The 19187-nt window shown below is 41.5% G+C and overlaps 1 protein-coding gene across 2 annotated transcripts; it reads right to left on the reverse strand.

Moving 5' to 3' along the window:
• Nucleotides 1-243: 243 nt before the first annotated feature.
• On the reverse strand, nucleotides 244-15893 carry CSRP3 (cysteine and glycine rich protein 3). 2 transcript variants are annotated; one of them, XM_076343812.1, is made up of 7 exons: nucleotides 15798-15893; nucleotides 10054-10174; nucleotides 9105-9236; nucleotides 4450-4618; nucleotides 2928-3063; nucleotides 2137-2230; nucleotides 244-955 (listed from the first exon to the last, which is right to left on the reverse strand). In XM_076343812.1, the coding sequence occupies exons 3-7, from the start codon at nucleotides 9214-9216 to the stop codon at nucleotides 876-878; spliced, it is 591 nt and encodes a 196-aa protein (XP_076199927.1). In that variant the 5' UTR covers nucleotides 9217-9236; nucleotides 10054-10174; nucleotides 15798-15893; the 3' UTR covers nucleotides 244-875. The 2 variants fall into 2 exon arrangements, with proteins under 2 accessions (XP_076199927.1, XP_076199926.1); XM_076343811.1 differs by lacking the exon at nucleotides 10054-10174.
• Between the last annotated feature and the right edge of the window lie 3294 nt (nucleotides 15894-19187).

The following is a 19187-nucleotide window of genomic DNA, read 5'->3' on the forward strand; positions in this document are numbered from 1 at the left end:
GGCCAGCTGGGCAGTGTGGTTTTGAATGTAAGTCAAAGTAGGAAATAATGAAAACCAGCAGGGAAACAAATAAAGATCAGAACATTAAAGTTAAATACCGTCTAGAACTGACAACATAAGAGTAAAGTAGTGTAATGAAACAGGTTTCTTGTAGTTAAGAAATGGGCGATTTCATACGTGTCAGTGAAATGCATTTATCTGCGACATTGTAACACATAAAGCATAAGCAAATTCGAGTAAAAATAATGTGAAGCAATATCAGTACTTTATTGTAGCTTGAAAACATACGATTACAAAACTTACAACACTGTATTCTAAGCAAATGTTGTTTTTCTTCAGAAATATCTCCCTTTGAGAGAAAGAATTTCAAATCCTTTTTAATTGTCTCAAAGTGAATAACATCTACTTTGCCATAACACAAAATGTCAAAACGTTCAAAACTCCATTCGGAGATTGGTAGAAATACAGACGGCGTAACATTCTGAAGGAAGGAAACTATGGCTTAAGTCGGAACACTCTGACCCTTGCGCTGCATAAGGTATCTCTGTCTTAACGGGACAGTATGCTGAGTCTTTAAAATTCCAGTCTGAAGTGTGGTAAATACTAGTTTAAGAAGCAATAATGTTCCATGAATAATGTTCCATGAGGTTTTTTGTATTTATTTACTGTAAAACAAACATGAATCTAGTTTTATCACTGTACCTTTTTAAGCTATTCTAAGAATTTCTTAAGATACAAGCTCACAAGTTTTTCCTGCAAGGTGGAAAATATTAAACAAATGCCCTAGGTTCTTAGCAATATGTGATAACGGTTTACTTGACAACTATCACTCGGTGGCATCAACAGCAGTTTGAGTCTGTTGCATCCATTTCTCCTCATTCGCACTCTTTCTTTTCCACTTGAGTGAGGCCACCGAACCCAATTCCTTTGGGACCAAAATTTTTTGCGTAGCAAACTGCAAAAGAAGGAGGGAGGTAAATGGTATTGTGAATGTTTTCATATAGAGGTAAATGACTTTCATTTTTAGTACTGCTTCCAAACTTAAGTTAATAAAAGGAAGGAAATCTGAAACAGCGTCTTTCTTGGAAGTGTCGACAGGTTCTAATAGTGAAACTGGAATCACATATTTGAATTAAACAAAAGTCACATCTAATCTTCTCCAAAAAAGAAGAAACTGTTTGTATTTAGGATCTAAGTAATATTTTCATTAAAACTACTTTCCAGTCTGAAAATACTCAGTAAGACTTGGTCTGTATGAGTAATACAGACTGAGTGATAAGTCGGAGGTTTTCAAAGGAGGTTAAAAGAACTAGAGCTTAGTCCAGAAACTATTGATGGTAGTTCAAACCATTTCATTTTAACTCTCTATTGCTAAGTGTGTTCATAGTTACTTACCACAACTCTGCTAGTAGTTCTGAAGTAGTAATGGTCAGCACATTTATCAAAATATCCTAATTTGATCACCTGCAGTTGTCAGACTGCACCCAAAGTCACAAAACTGAAGTGTTCTTCTCTAGGACTCTCTGTAAAATTTAGCCTAGGATATAAAAATTCTGCATGTTTTTCACTTTAAGCTCTTTCTAAGAGTCAAGTCAAGTCCTGTGAACTTTCTTGATCTGAGAAGAACATCTGGGTGTATAATTTGGCATGAATGCATCACCTTCTGTACTACCAATATAGTGGAAGTATCTTTTAACTCTTACTGGGAAGAAGTCTAATTAGGACCGTGACCTTAGACAGATGACCTTTGAAGATCTGGGTCTTTGTGCTTTGGGTTGTTTGGTTGGTTGGTTGCTTTGGGTTGGGGGTTTTTTTTGAGTGAGAGAGATTGTGCAGGTACAAGAATCTGCCCAGCAGATACGGCCAGCGTTCCTGTTAGAAGGTCTGAGGACAGATCTGAGAGGATGTCATTTGTAGAAAAATTACAACTTCAAAATTTAAATGTTCATAGTAGAAGATGCAACTGCAATGTCACCATAGCTCTTTGCTTTCAGAAAGTTGTTAAAAAAGATGAAATGAAATTTCATGAAGTTGTTAAGCATGCAGCAAGGTAAATCGTGATGGCAATACCAGGTCTTAAAAAGAATAATTTTAGATTGACTCAGTAACCCAGTTCAGCTCGTTTACAATTCTTACCTTTACAGTAGAGCTCTCCATCTTTGTCTGTAACATTCGTAGATTCTAAACTCTTCCCACAAATAGCACAGCGGAAGCACGTCTTATGCCAAGGCTGAGGAAATTAAGACAATTCATTGTATACTGCAGGAAGAGCACAGCTAGCAGATACCGGACGCAACACACTGTTGCTCTTTATGGTGTGAAAAGGTTAAAATTGTCTTGTTGGTCTTATGGCTTCCATTTTTAGTCATTCTAGATTAGTCTTTTTTCAATTACTTTATTATCCTATATCAAGATCTTACCTAGTGACTGTGTTATTAATGGAGGCTTAGTAAAAAGCAGAGCGCTATAGATATTACTCTTCTTTTGGCCGTTTCTTTGATGTGCAGAGATAATATTCTAGTGAGAGTTCCTAGAGCAGAGAGCTAGCGCGTCATGTGAGGCAGGCTTTCTAGTCACAGAATCTCTTCAATTTATCTGCAATTGCCACTACAAATAAATGTTTAAATTATAAATATCCCCAGAGATGTTAGTAGAATGACAGTGGTAGAAGAGCCAGCCTGTACCGTAGCCAGGAGTTGTTCCTCAGACATCAACAAGATACAAAAAGTTGAAGGTGGCTTACGAAAAGCACATGATTTTAAAGCTGAAAGTCAGTACGTCGGACTCTGGAGCAATTTGCTAATTCACCCTCATGTTTTCTTCATCGAGACTATGAGTAAAAACTTAAAAGATCAAGGACCTACTAGCTATAGTTTATCACCATCATAAAAGCGTGCTTTGTTTCTAGTGCTGTAGTAACTACTTACTTTTCCTCCGCCCATGATCTTCTCTGCAGCATACACTGATTTGCCGCAACGGGGACATTTATCCACATCTACCATCTTTTTGGCAAACTTCGAAGGATTAGTTGGTGTAGAAGGGCGAGCAGGCTTTGGTGACCCCCTAAAACAGAAGTTTTCAGTGTTTTAAAATACTGCTTAAAAATGTTATCTTCATTCTAGAAATATGATTTCATGATTTCTTGGTAAGGGGTAAAAACTACTAAATTACTGGTCTTAGACATGCAAAAGTGGTGGTGGTGGTGGGGAGAATGGAAGTATTCTATTGAATTCTGCGTTGTGTGGTTGAAAAGCCGATACTGTAACCACTGGTGTAACCTGTTTTTGGCTGAGTACATGGAGCTGACAGTAGCCACATGCAGAAAAGATTAATGAAAAGTGAAAGTAAAAAAGAATTTTGTTTTATTGAGAGGCAAGAGGGAAAATACAAGCAAAAGTCCTCTCTTTGTAACTGGCTATCTGCTGGTACTCAGTAGCGAGCAGAAAATAACCCTTAGATTTTGCATGCAGTTGTTTCATTAGTCACTGTAACGTTTGGACAGGGAACTGGGGTTCTTAGCTGGCCTAGGGTCAAAAGCACATCAGAAAAGTAGCTTTGCTTTGTATTTCTGGACTCTGTGCTTTATGTCTTTGTGCTAGCTTAAAGCCTTTCACAGAATGACACTTGACTTTCCGGATTGTTGGACTGCAACAGGTCATTAAATCTACAGGCCATGACAGTTTGTGGTACAGAACTCTGCCCGTGATGGATTCATATCTTACAAGGAGCTACAGTTAAATACATTATTTAAGCTTTTATTTCCTGTACAGCATATTGGTTAATTGGTTTCCTTATAGCAATATCAGAAGAAGGCATCGTTGATTTGGAAATGGGCAGCTTTGAGAATCGTAGAAAAATACTATAAAAATGTACTGTCGGAGATAATTAATGTGCAGCTGAGGCTTTTGGAAGATGGTATCCCATTAGAATTCCTTTGTTCAAACATACTCTCGGTGTGTTTGTGACTGTTATTCGAGCCATGGGGAGGATTTAGAAACATTATTTCCCCCATTGAGAGGAGAGTTAACAGTATGTGGTAGTGTGATGATTTTCTCCAACAGTAAAACCTAACTGTATTTTAGCCTCTGATAGGGGGAAAAAAAAAAACCCCAAACCTTTTATGTTCTATGGTGAATGTGACTTTACCACTGTGCTACTAATGGCAAATTACAATTGCAGTGAATATTTACGTCTGTGGTTGCATATAAAGGCTGCTTCTGCAGAATAATTGCACATTGAAGGAGGAGATGATTTATAAAGAAGGCTTAAAGAGACTGAACGTCATTAAAAACTGGTAAATTACTGTGTCCACTGAAGGAAAGGTGGTAGGAAAGTCTGCTCTGCTACTTATGCTACATGTTGTTATGGAAACAGAATAAAATATCTAAAATACCCCGCTAAGTGACAAGTAGTACCAGAAAAAGGTGCTGTCAGTGGGATTTAACTCACTGTTGGAGGTTCAAGCCTAGATGGTCACCAGTATCAGTGCTGAGACATCCTGCCCCTTGTCCGAAGCCAATCCCTTTGGGACCGTATTTTCTCCCGTAACAAGTTTTGCAGTAGATTTCAGATTCGTGAGCTGCTACTGTGGTACTGTCCAGAGCTTTTCTGCAGGCCACTGAAAACGGGAAGAGAGGGGCACATATGGACATTTGCATTTTCAAATTTGAATTTATGTGGTTCAGCATAATTACAATTAGTGTTTTATTTTTGTGTATCTTTAAAAATACAGGAGAAGGAGGGTGTTAGCCTGTAGTCGGTATAAAACTTCACTGAGCTGTTGCTAAAGTAGTTGCGCGTGCACACAACGTGCTCTTTTGCCACTCTAAAGTTATACTCTAACCCTAGGAAAATCAGGAGCTTGTCAAGACAATTTGTCTGCATCTGTGAAGCTTAAAATGGATTTGAGATTATCATCCTAAACTCCCAAATCTTTAAAAAAAAAAAAAAAAAAAGAGGTGGCAGGGGTAAAGATTCTGCTGTGCATCTGCACCTTTCAGAATAGTCACTCTGAGTCTGCGGTGGCTTTCTCATCTCAGCCCACGCTGGTTTAGGGTGGCATGTTTCTAAAAGAGGCTGTAATGTACGTACCATGTCCAGAGTCAAGCAGAATATATATTTTATTTATCTAGTCACATTTGTTTGAGCTGTAGTACAAGGCGAAGCAGTGATCCCGAATAACTGGTAGTCTCAGCTCTGTTAGGCTTCCTCCAGGATGGCAAGAATGTGACTATAGCTGTTCCAAAAACAGAGACCTCTTCCTAGTCATGTTCGTTATAGAGAAATACTGCTTGGCTTAGCTCACTAGGAGAAGTCTGGGAGACTTTTGGACAGAAGGTGCCATAGGAACGCCCGACATGCATAATGGAATACAAGTTATGTCCTCTATGGCACTACTTTAACCCTAGCCTCAACTTGGAAGGGCCAAAAGTTAATGAGTGCTAACAGCTGCTTATTTTGGGGATCTCAGTAAGCAAGTATCCATGTTTTGAGAAACACAAGCCACATGTAGAGCTAACGAGCCTTGCTGAGGCCGGTCTCGCGCGTGGTTACTCTCATCGAGTGGCCGTGGAAGCTAGATTGTTCTCTCCCCAGTTCTTTGCTCCTCTGAGACCTGGTCAGTGTTTAGAGACTGAATTCTGTTACCGATCCGGTGGATCTCCTTGCCGCTTATGCATGGAAACTGAACAATAATGAATGGAAGAAAATAGTAGCTACGCTCCTCATCTGCTTGGTGGCTGCGTATGCTGCACTGTTTTGGGAACTCGGCACGAGACAGCCCCTGCCCCATCGAGAGAGGATGAAGCTTTCAGTTCGGAGTGCCTATAGAAAAAAACCCAGGGTTTCGTAGTATGCTTAAAAACTAAAATTTCAACGCTTCGATCAAATTGTTCACTGTGTCAACAGTGGTTGATGGGGGGGGGGGGGGAGAAATAGGGAAGAACTTTCCCTACAACTACCCTTGAACAAGTGCCTGCCCCACAGGGGGCATTCCGGTCACGCATGGGCTGTTTGATAGCTTGGAAAATGAAGTTGCTTAGCTCGTGTAAGCAACAGAAACCTGTGAAATACACCAGTATTGAAAGCGGTTGGAAGTTCAAGCTCTAGAAGAGCTAGCTGAGTGTTTGATTAGTCCCTTTTCCCCCCACGTTTATTTTGACTGTCCTGCTGTGAGTCTAAAATTCATCCACGTCGGAGAATTTAAGCTGATACTGGAACCTCTGCAGCAGCTTTAATCTTGTCACTGTACCGCGTAGAGGGGAAAATAATTTGCAAAGACCTTTATAGGTAATAGAAATAAAACGAGGGGCTTCTGTAAATGTGTGAACCTGATCTCGTCGTGCTACAGTCTCTTCTGCTTTGAGATGATAATTATGTTTGCTAAGGGAGTTAAGGGATGATGGAAACTCTAGCAGTAGATAAAGTGTTTCTATTTCTGGCACCTTAGGGATAGAGTATCAATTCACCACGACAGATGGAGCAAAAGCCCTTGAAGTGCTGTTGTTGAAATAACTTTGAGACCTGTCATCTGCCAACAGATACCGTTCACGAGCAGGCATGAAGAAGTTTCAGGTTGATGGCATGAGATCCTGCCAAATGTCCGTCACGGCTGCGGTTAAAGTAAAAGCTGACGGGGAAACGAGGTAGGTAAACAGCAATCTGCACGGGAAGGAGGCTTTGTTGGGAAGAAGTTTCTCTCTCATAACGTTTGCAGGGAAAAAGTATGGAGTGGAGGAGAGCGTGATTTATAGTTTAGCTTGTCTGATTCTTACTGTGTTAACAGGTTGGCTTGAATTGTTTATAATTTTGCCCGAATTGAACTTTTTGGTCGAAAAATCCTGGGGTGTTTTGTGTGTCCGGTCAAATATAATGTAAAATATAAAATATATTTAAAATATATATTTAATATAAAAGTATATAAAAGCTCAGCTAAATAGGTTAACTGTTTCTGTACCTGAGATTAGGTCGGGGAGGATTGCTTTTCTTCTCTTGAGAAATGAAATCCTGTAACTGGTTCATCAAAAAGCCCATGAACATGATACGTGATACTGAGTTGTCCGGAGCTGCTGATTAGTGTGTGTGATTCATGGGAAAAGTAAAGCCAATTAATACACCTCTCATATGCCAGCTGGGCTTAGATGCATCTTCAGTTTTTGACCTTAAACATACTTCCACTGGGAATACTTTTTTTAGTATCATCTAACCTATTAATGATTTAGTTTAGACTTACAACTACAAGGGGCAAATAAAATACTAAAAAAAACCCCCCAAACCTCCAAAAAAACCCCAACCAACCAACCAAATACAAACAAAAAAAAACCCTCCACAACAAACCAAAGAAACACTTGGCAGAACTAATGGATATATGTTGTTTATCATGAATCACACACACACACACACACACACACACACACACACACAAAATCAGTTACGTTACGAATGAAGCTTAAACTTGTTCCAGTATTAGGTGGGAGAGAAATATTATTAACTATGCCCTATTAGGACAGCTGTTTGTTTTTATTAGATACTGGAATGTCTACTCATTTGTCATCTTCTGCCTTATCATTTTCTAGCGTTTGATAAAGCACAAGCATCAGTTAAAGCTTTTGTCATAATTACCCCATTTATGTCCCTCTACCTATAGTTTCTCTGATATCTAGTATTGTTCTGGGCGGCACATGGAAGCAATAAGAAGTCTCTAGTTTTCACAGAACTGAGATTTTTACCATTCTCTAAGAATTGGCTGAAGGTTGTCAATTAACTGAAAAGTTTTTGAAGGAATTCTTTCTTACTCAGTCTTTTAGGCATCGCTTGCAGGGCACTGGGAGAAAGGCAAAGAAGACTCAAGCGTCCTTTGGACTGATTCTGCCTAGCGCTGTACCGTGTCATCTAAGCATGTAATATCAATCATCTCGTGCTTCCAAACAGGAATTCTCTATCCATCCAGGAAAGGAGGGCGAAAAATTGGGTTCAGTGGCTTCTAAGCTGTCATGCTGGAATTCGTACTGCAAAGGTACTAAATCTCAAGCATTGTCTGCAAAATAAACTATTTAGCTATCTTTAGTCCTTATCAAATCGTTTATTCCCTCTGCAGAGGGCAAACAGAGCTGAATTGATCCCTTCTCTAATTTTTCCAGTGCCAGCTCATCTGCAGAGAAAGCAAAATTCCTGGAAGCTGCCTGCTAAACATTACAGAGGTGCGTGGAGTAAAAGAGTAAGTGAAATGGTTCTATATGAAATACGGGGAAGGAGGAGACTGAGACACTTGTAGGGTGTTGGTGGGAGATTTTGATGACACCGGGGTAATGTCGTTCAGCTTTCCTGTGTGAGATGAATTAATGTTAGGATTCACCACAAAAGTAATCATCTCCTATAATATCCTAACAAGACATACTCCAGTCTTACCAGCACTGTTTGTTTCGTTCTTCTAGACTTTTAAACTTGAAACAAACGCGTAATGTGCTACGTTGTGGACAGAAGGTAGGGTTTCTTGGAGATGGACCTAGATACCGTGATTCTGCAGCACTCTAGTGTCCCTAACAAAAATCATCCAATGCGTGTTTGAAAAAAGGAAAGCCAGGAGCCCGAGAGGCAGATTGCCTGGGGTAAAGGGCTAGGCAACTGGGCTTGATTATTAAGAGCCGCTATGGAGCGGCAGGCTGGCATTTCAGAAAAGTGGCTCCTGCTTTGAAAACAGATACGGTCATTTTCCATCCTTCCGTCACTGAAAGGATGGGAAACGGGTTTCATCTTTAGGTTTCTAGAGAGTGCCGGACCAGAACCAGTCTCACTGTGCTGTACTTTAGGTAGGATGATTAACATGTGACTGCCCTCTGCTTCGAACTTTCCCTGAAGTAAGATGCATAAGCTTTACAAAACTTTCCCTGTGTGAAATTCAGTCTGATGCTGGTTGCTTCTACCATCCTGTACGTCGCTTAGGGTGTTTAAAAGCCTGCTGTAGGTGTCCCGTGAGCAAACGTGTTGAATTGGGGAAACTATGAAGCTTCTTTATTGCATGCAAAGTAGTACAAAAGAAAATTTACTAGCTTTAATGAAAGAGCTATGGGAATACTGTGAAGTTAAAACAGTGTAGCCCAGCTTACTGCAGAGGAAGCACGTCTTGTGAAAACTCCTTCCGTTGCACTGGATTTCTTCAGCATGGTACACTGTCTTTTCACAGGCACCACATTTGGCTCCACCTCCCCAGTTCGGCATCCTTATATCTGAAGGGTAGCCTAGAAAATCAAATTACATAAATAAATACAACAGCAAGAGTGAATTATTTTAAACAGAACAGCTTGATTTTTTTTTTTTATACACACACACACACACCCCTCCAGTCAACTGCTGTTGCAGGGTGGCCCCAAGCCGATATCGGCTTGTATGAATTACACCACAGTACTTGTAGATTATCTGGTAGCAGAGAGATGAGATGGCACCGAGGGTCCACCCAGCTTCTACAGCCCTGCTGAGGAGGGGAGACCCGGGGAGACCTTCCTTGCTGTCGGGAACTGTGGGTGGTGTAACGGGTTTTTGAGGCACGCTGGTAGCCAGCAAATACTACGTAGCTGTGCGGCAGCAGGAGTGTACCCTATCCATGGGTGAGGGCTCTAGCCTGGTGCTTCGGGGGACAGGGGCAGCCTAAATCCTCTGTCCTCTGCAACCCTCTTCTGTAAATAAGGATATTCCTTAGCTCAGTGTGTTGAGAGGGTAAATAGGTGAAATGATTGTGAGGCGTTTCAGTAAAAAGGTACCAGGATCACTCAAACCTCTTCTGGAGTAGTGGATCTAGGATTTATTTTCCAACAAATAGTAATTTTCTTTCGATCCTGCCTTCCCCTGTATCCCAGCGTAGCCTTTTTTCCCCTCAGTTTTTGCTTTATGTGTGTTGATCTGGTTTTGCGAGGCAAACTTTAACAGAGGCTAACAAACACTTCGAAGCTTTACTGGAGTTTAAGCAAAAGTGTGGACAGTATTTGGCATTAAATTTTCTACGGAACAGTATTCTACCTAGACTCTCTGTTAAGAGACAGCATATAGTACTATTTATACCTTTCCAAAGCAAATCCTAGTTCATCCAGTGCCACATGAGCTTCCTCGGTGACATGTATAAAGGCAATTTTCCGTGTCAGTATGGTATCATTCTATACAATTCACACCTGGATAGTTCCACCTTGAAGTTTAACAAATGTACGATGTTATTTCAGAGGATGCTTTAATAGAAACAAGTTGTTTGTTGCTTTTCTGAATTCCTCATAAAACAGCTGCAAGATCACTGTGCTGCACAGCCATTATAAAGTAATAACAGATAGGTTCCTAAGATGCTTAAGGCATGTTTTTTCTTTGTCAATTGTTTTAAAAATCTAAACATCTGAGGGGAAAAAAAAAAAAAAAAGAGTAGTGCTTACTGTTCCAGTTCTTACTATTCCAGTTACTGCTGAAGTGACTTGCCCAAGGTCACACAGGAGGGCAGTGTCGGAGCCAGGAGCCCAGCTTAGGTCACCTGACGGCAGGTTCAGTAAGTGCCCTTCCTGATGATTGTGCTATCACGCATCTGAAACAACCCCAACCTACGCTTTGCCCTTCTGTTTTCTTGTTTGAGTCATCGTTTCTGGAAAGACTGGGACGTCATCTTGTCATCTGCACATCGTATTATCGGGATGTTCCAAGCTCCTGGCGCAGACCTTCCTTCTCCTTCTTGGAAAACCAGTCACCTTCTTATTATAGTTCTTTTGAAGCCCTCTTGTGCTATTTGTATTTGATTAAATTCACCATGAGATATTCTTAACTAAGAAAAGGATTGTGAACACTGAATCAGGCCTGCTACCTGAGAATTTTCTTCTGAAGTCAAGTGAGAGGGAGAGAGAGAGAGGGGAATTTATCACAGCATTGATGTAACATAGCTAGTATTTTAAATGGCTTGCATTTTAGACTAACATTTTACTATGTCTGTATGTACAGACATACATATGTCTGTATGTTGGACGCTAATGTCCCGTGTTTATCATCGTTTTAGTGACTTCTGTACTGTATCTTCTGAATTTCAGAATGAAATGCACAATTTCTGCATGCCAGCTCTGCAAGCTTAACCTGAAGCCGAAGGGAATTCTTTCTGGCTGCTAATGCTAAAAACCGTGCAATGGTATAAAAGACACGTCTGTTCAGCAAAAGGAAGATAGCGTAGGAGCGTGTGCGCGTGCTAAAGCAATAGCACGGAAGACGTAGCAACGTGAGCACATTTTAACAATCAGTGTCTGATAACAATGCAGATACCAGCATATCCAAACGTCTCCGCTTTAGTACTGCGGTTATTAGTATATCCTTAACCCCGTATAATTACATATGCACTGATGTGACTGCTGCCTGCGGTAGACGGCATACCTGTCATCCTCACGCAAGATCCAATCTCTCCTTCTCTTTGTGAGGCTGATTTATGCTCAGCTGAACAACCTCCCCGCCTCAGTCAGCCTAGCCCTCTGCTGTCATACAGCAACGGCATCGTTAATCTCTTTCAGGCACTACAGTTCTCTCGGGAGGCTGTTCACGAGCCGACCTGCTCTGACAGTTAGAAAACAGTAATGATGCAAGAAGGAAAAGAAAACTCGGCTTGCCTCTGACTGTTTATCTGTATGTAACGAGTAAGAAGCAAAAATCTGATGCAGCTGCGATAAGAAACAAAAATAACTGCATGCAAGGAACAGACTATGAATTTGGCCCCTTCTTACTCAGCGAAGGCTTTACTGAATAGAACTGCTAAAGTCCTTTTTCCGTTTCTTTTAAATGGGAGGTAAAGAAACAGAGAGAAATCTTTCACGGAGGTAAAATCTTAGTGTCTCATTCTGCCATTCTGTATTTTCTCCTATTTTTAAAGTACTTCTGTATCGGTGCCATTTTTTTCTCTTATAAAAATAGTTCAAGTAATGCTTCAAACATTTTAAGAGAAGGAAGAGGGACGGGAGATAAAAATCAGTTTTGTGACACTTTCTTGAAAATTAAAATGAGATTTTTGCGTTCACAGTGTTCCCTCTCAAATCAAGTTTCCAGTCGAATCCCTTCCCAGCTCGAGCAGCACCGATAGCTGCCTGGGAGGAGAGCGGTTTGTACCTCCAGTTTCTGTAAAACTGCTTCTGCTGTTTTAGTTCCCCTCAAAGGCACACCGAGCGTCGCAGCCTGTGGCAGCGGGATGCTTGTTGGAAAGTAGCTCCAATTATGTAATTAGCTGAAGGAAAAAAAATAATCTCTGAAAAAGTCTGATAATGCGTGGTAGTGAACCTTGTGCTCTTACGGGCTGTGGTTAGAGCTCTTAAAAGAACCATTGCTCCTGACGCTAATTATAGTAACGTGACTGGGCATGCATACACATTTTCCATGTCTTTTTGGCATCACCTGATGGGAAGCTGTAGGAGAAAGAAGTCACAGTAAAAACGTTCCCATAAGGATATCGGCGTAAGAACGGCAGCGTGTGCCGTGATGTCTGCGCTGGCTGGCTTAACAGCTGGGTGAGGTACCCGGGCAAGTCCGTGCTCTTCGTGTCCTTGCTTTGTTCATCTCTCCGAACACCGAACTGCAGCGGCCATCCCTGCGGATGCTGCCTGTGCGGCAGTATTGCCACGGGCAAGTAAATTCCACAGGGTATATGGCATTCACAGTTTTCTATGCGTCTAAATTATAACGGTGGATTAAATTGCCATCCTTACAACGTGCAGATAGAACTCAGTCTCCTATTTGTGGTAGGAAAAAATTATACACAGTCTTAACTTCAGTGAATTTCGTTGGGTGTCAGTATCTAAATCCCCTTGAAATTCCCTGAACTTTGTTGTCTAAACCTGGTTAACTTGCAGTGGCTGCTAACCACATGGTACTCGTTATATTTTGGTGATCTAGTGGGAAGTAGAGTGGGCCCACTCTAAATGTATTAAACATGTGACAGAGGAACTTTTGAGTATTAATATTGCGGCATGTTGGCAGGCGCTCACGGTACTGTTAAGCTGGAGGAGTGTTCTTGGTCTCGCTCTAATAGCATGCAGCAGCTCGTATCCTTCCATTTCAAAATGCAGCTCCTATATGGAGTAGAACTTACGCACATCGGATGTGCAGCCAAGGATACGTGCTTCTCATTATTTAGAGCTTGTAACACTACTATCTAGGCTAGCCTCAGAGCAAGGAAGCCTTTGAAGTGTTTCTGTGCTCTGCAGGGGCATGAAAAAATGTGAGCCGTCTTCTGTTGGGCTGTTAGTCATACTGTACAAATCTGGATGTCGCGTAACTGTCACAGAGTGTGTCTCGCTCTGATTAGAGTGCTATTGATAAGAATATAATCTAAAAATATATTTAGATCCATTGATCTAAATGGGAGGTGGATGCAGTATTGGCCCGATGAAGTTGTGTAGAGAAGTAAAAGGCAGTGCTAGCGCTAGACAGTGCGGTGCGGGTGAAAAAGATGTTGAAAGTAATTCTGGTGTTTCCTTGCTAAACACGAGGTTTTCCCTTCTAAGTGCTTACACATTTGACAGTCCAGAGCTCAAATCATATCTGAATGGACTGCAGAAGTCATTTGTTGTGTGGCTAGGAGGGTTATCTCAGGGTGCCACCTGTGCTGCAGAATGGCTTGCAAGTGGATAAACAGAATGGGAAACATCGGTCTTCATGACCACTGGTAGAAACGGTGGTAGAAATGCTGAACCGGGACCGATGGATAGGATGTGCCTTGCGTCTCTTTATTTTAGTCCCAGCTAGCTGTTCGGTCTAGACTCGGTTAGAAGTATAAGAATACTGATTCCTTACCTAATAAATAAACAGTGATAATATCAAATTAAATCACTGTCTACATTGAAATGCAAGTATCAAGGCTACATTGGAAATTCTTTTCCCAGCTGAAGTCTGTGGGAAATGCCGGTGCAGCCAGGACCTCATTCGGTATCTAATCGCAGCTCCGCTGCTGACCTGTCCTGTGACCACCGTCATTCGACCGTCCTTAGTGTTACTCGCCTCACCAGCACCGTGGGGCTGTAACAATATATAGCTCCCTTTATAAAAGTAGCAATAAAATGCTGCTCTAGTTTTTCTCTTTCTCTGCAACTAACGCTCCTATGTTATGTTTTATCTTGATGTGCCTGCGGTGTAAAGCACAATTCCTGCCACTGCATCTCAAAAAGCCTGAAGGTGTTTTTGTCAAAATCCAATCCATTGCAGAAAGCATTTTCTCTCGGCAGAATAGACTCACAACAGAGAAAATGTTTGTATTTGGAGAGTGAGCTCATTTAATGAAAGATGCAATATTGTTATGTATAACATAACATGAAAAAATGAAATATGAAAAATCATATTTCTTATATTCCGATGCATTCAATGGACTATGGATACAAGTAAATTTTCAGTTTATTAGTTAGGGTCGTGCGTTTAGCCTCCACCACGGTCTCATGATGACTAACATTTTTCCTTTATTTCGGCAGTAACCCAACACATGGAGATCAAGGGATGGGAATTTCCACACTGACACAGGAAAGTTAATATGATTTTTCATTGACACTTGTCACTCTAAGTTACACCAGCCCTTTTGAAACAAAAGATTTTAAGTGACTTGGTATGAAGCACGTGATGTGCAAAGCCGATAGAAAAACCCACAGTCCTGTGTCCGAATCCTTTGCTTTCATCTCTGCGTCCTTCCAATTATCTATTATTATTGTAGCATAGTAACACCACATTTCTTTTAAATCTTCCTTGATGCACACTGTTGCAGAAATTTAAGATTGCACCTCCAAAAAACAAGATACCCCGACACTAGAACAAGGTACTCAGTTCTGACTTAAAAAACCACCCCCCCACACACACACATACTCGCACATAGATGCACAGAGTTCAGTTTGATTCATGTGGCTGTGAGAAACTGCGTCCTGCTGTACAAATGACGGGTTCCTTTTTCCAGACCTAATCCTGGGCTATCAACTTTCACTGTTCCTTCCACAAGATCCTTCTCTGAATCCTTATCTGTGCACTAAGTCTCTTAAGTGCCAAGCAAAACTGTTACGGACCATGAAACGTTGCCGTGATGATTGAGATCAGACACAGAATTATTTTATCTACGTACAAGGCTTTATTCTTTGAAATAATTTTACCTTTAGGTAGAAAACTTTTCAAAGTAAATAACTTTTTTTTTTTTTAAACTATTGGGGCTTTTCTGAAGACTTGACCAACCGTGCTGCCTTTTAATGCTTGAGTAATGGATGTGTGAATTCTTTCATCCTGCATTCTTATCTAGCCATTTTCGGTCAAGCCTGCATAGAAGTTTTCTTCTCACTTTATATAAAACCAATTGGTCACTGACATTAAATATTTTGAGGGTTTTTCATTGTTTTTTTTTTTTACTTCTAGTATACTTTTATGTGAGAAATTATGAAAGCACGTGAATTTGTATGCTTTAAAAAGCTTATGTACAAAGACAAACTATTTGTGGAGAACATAATTCTGTAGCTCTCTAAAAAAATTTTTTAAAGCTTCTGAAACTTCTGTTATCCGGTCTTGCATGTAGTCAAAATTGTGTCTCATTAACGAGGATCCCCACAGCCCCGTTCTTGCAACACTAGTAGCTACTAAACGAGCTGCGAAGCCCGGAAGGATCTCTTTTATCCGTTGGCTCCTCCAAACCTAAAATAATGCTGTCAGCTCTGTAGGACTCGCGTCTCTGTACTCTACCTACACATTTCTCATTGTCGAGCAATAAGCTGTTCCTACCACCTGTTGGGAAAAAAACCCCTTATATCAGACAGTCTTGGCGGAACGCGATATACTATACTTACTGGGGTCACTGGACGTTTCTCCCTGTTTTCTTAGGCCTCGAAGGGTTTGAGCGCGAAGGATTCTTGCACTCTTTAAACGCAGCGGCCGCCGCTGTCGGCCCTATAAGCTGGGAGGGGAGGGGAATGAGAGAGAGTTTCAGGGATCTGAGCAATGCCATTGCTATCACCACGCTGAAAATAACCTCTGACAAAAGCCTGGCATTTTGTTCCCTTACGTCCACTTGTGAGTAGGTGGACAACAATGCAGCCCCTCAGATTACACCTAGAGGGCATTCCTGACTGCAGTCTAATAGATCAGAAATAAAGAATAAAGTTTTGTAGTTGCTACCGCATTGCTTAAATGTGAATCATAAAATAACAGTTCCTGAAATGAGGATTTAGTCATAAATGGTCACATTGCCAAAAGTAACTTACCAAAATAATTATTTAAAAAAAAAAAATGAAAACCTGTTTGTAGGAACCTCTGGAACTCAATAATTTTAAACCAAATAATAGAATTTCATTCAGCAGTTCACAGCTGGTTTGTCATTTAGGCTACAGAGAATTACGCTTTTCACTCTAATCTTTAAATTTGTACTGGTTTTAGGCGTTAAGATGGCTAGTTAACATGTATAATATTTAGCATGTCTAACCATTGCAGTTACATTTGCTGTGCCTCGCTGAGCTCGTTGGAAATGAATGATGCTGCAGACATAGAATCACAGAATAGTTTGGGTTGGAAGGGACCTCTAAAGGTCATCTAGTCCAACCCCCCTGCCATGGGCAGGGACATCTTCAACTAGATCAGGTTGCTCAGAGCCCCGTCCAACCTGACCTGGAATGTTTCCAGGGATGGGGCATCCACCACCTCTCGGGGCAACCTGGGCCAGTGCTTCACCACCCTCAGCGTAAAACATTCCTTCCTTATATGTAGCTGAAGATGTGGAGGCTAAAGTATGAGGCACTTAAAGTTCACTTTTTACAGGGTTTTATTTTAAGTGCTTTAAAGATTTAGAAGGTAGTTCTCATTTTCTAAAGGGATGTCTGAATTTAGAAGCTTCGTTCAGTATCGTGGACTTTGCTGTGTGTGAAAGGGCCAAGCCCCTACAGCCTAGGGGTTAAACACCAGGAGTCTGAAGCTGAGAGTCTCAACTCTGGGACTTTCATGGGACTGTAAGGCAATTAGATGCCAAATCCGCGTCAGACTTTAGGATTTTAGGGGTCTGTTCGCTGAGACTACTTTGAAAACGCTTAGGAGCCTATAGATCCGTTGGCTGTTAAGTCCAGCAAAGATTTTATAATGCAGAGACAGGTCCTTGATGTAAAGCTGGAGGACTATTTTTTCCTGAGCTGGAAAGCTGGACTCCATCTCTTCGTGGTCATTCTCCCTGGATAGTTAAGGGAACTCTTCTGCCTATGTCAAATAAGGCTGAATGCAGAGGTGACGGTGCAGTGTACGTGGTACGAACGTTTCTTGTAAGACGACGGCGAGGAGGGGTTGGGGCAGGACTGAGCTCACTGTTGGAGTACAGAGAAAGCACTAAGAAGCTTGTAACCACTCAGTGTTTGCACCCTTGGTGACTGGTAAGTTAGGACCCTTGACATTTGAGGGAACTGAATCTTTGTTAATCCTCACTCATGTCATGTAAATGATGTACTTTGATGGATTTGCACAATAACCAACTGCAGGGAAATCTGTGGAGAAGGGTTTTGCCCCAAAATGTCAGCAAGTATTTTCCCTTTGAGTTTGTCAGAGAATTTAAGGAGTAAAAGCAGGGAACAACCTTTAGTTTCCTGGTACTGGGTGTTGCTTCATTTCTGTACTTCTGTGCTACCCTGGATACTGCGTGCCCCTGAAAGGAAGCGGGTCTTATCGAGAGGCTCTTTACAGCTCAGAGGAGCAGTCGGACCCGTGTGGGTTAGTTGGCATTTCATATAATCCCTGGTCCAGTGTGGTTATCAGGACCTGAGACTGGAAGAACGGACTTGAAATATGCAACTGGAACAAACGCATGAATTTTTATATTCGTGGTGGAGTGAGAATGTAGTGTTTTCTATAAACCAAAGGTAGGGATTAAAAAACACTGCTCGGAGAACTGGAAGGCAGCATATCAAAAGCAAAGCGAGCCTGAGGATCAGAGGGACTTTCCTAGAGCTGGGCAACAGAGCACATCGGGTGCAGGTCCCATTCGAGGGTAGGTGAGGCAGGTGGAAAGAGCAGCGAGCTCAGCTAGCGAGAGCAAAATGCAGGTCTTCTGGGGAACAGGATGCTTTATGTGGAGAAGCAGTAGCTTTTCAGCCTGCAAAATGAACAAGAAGTAAAGTGCTGGGTGTTATAAAGCCTGCGTGAACAAGCAAGCAACTGTATTTTGACAGGAGCCAAGGGACACTAGGCAGCAAGTGAGAATATACGTTCAGCTTTTCAGAATAGAAGACAATTTGTGAGAAGACCATTCCTCCAAGCCTAATTACTGTAGTTTCTTATTCTGTCAACTGTGGTGTCCAAAAATCAAAGGTTTGTAGTTTGTTTCCTTTGAGTAATGCAAGTTTCTGTAAACCTTTGCCTTTATACTTCTAGAATGGAATTGATAGCAGCTGTAAGGAAGATCAATCAATTACCACTTTGGAGAAGAAAAAACATCCAGTCACTGCTGCAGTGAGAATTCCTCCGTCTTCCAGCTTTTATTCTTCTCTCCCCCTCATGCAGGAATATTTCAATAGTGATCCTGTTCCATCAGGGATATTTGTATTACAAAATAATTTTGCGTTATTACAGAGCAAGCCAGTTAGTTTTACTGTGGTGGCTGTTTTAACTATGTTTTTTACCCAGTCCAAGCCTGAATCTTGGGCTTTGCTAGCGTTTCTCCCGTCCTAATTTGGACAGACAGGCACGTTTCACCTGGGAAGGCACGCACCCTGCATTTTCCTTTAATTTGTTAGTTATTCCTTGTCACCTAAGACGAGCGTGAGCTGTGTGAGGAGGCTTCATCTTTCTTCCTTCAGCGTAGAAGAGACTCTGCTGTACGTATTTAAATTCAGTTGGTTTAACTTAACCTGTCTGATATGAAATTGCAGTAGGGGAGAAACAAGTTGGAAGCTGACATTGATCTTAGGTAGAAAGCAGAAACTAACAGCAACAGCCTCTGTCTGGTGTATGCCCAAGAGACTTGAGGCTCCTTCCTTCTAAAGCCCGACCTTACGTTGTTTGCGACAGCGAACAGCTAGTGCGTCAGTAACTGCATGTGGGATTTCTGCCACCAGCTGTGTGAGATGGTTACAAAACCTTAGGTCAAATGTTACGAAAACTTTCTCTTAGGCTTGAAGCCTCTGCAGCGTCAAGGGAACCTATGGAGTGTGTGTAGCGTAGCGTGCACCTGGCTCAAGCTCCGAGTTTAACAGGAGAAGAGGCAC

This window comes from Aptenodytes patagonicus, chromosome 7 (assembly GCF_965638725.1).
Source record: "Aptenodytes patagonicus chromosome 7, bAptPat1.pri.cur, whole genome shotgun sequence".
NCBI lineage: Eukaryota > Metazoa > Chordata > Aves > Sphenisciformes > Spheniscidae > Aptenodytes > Aptenodytes patagonicus.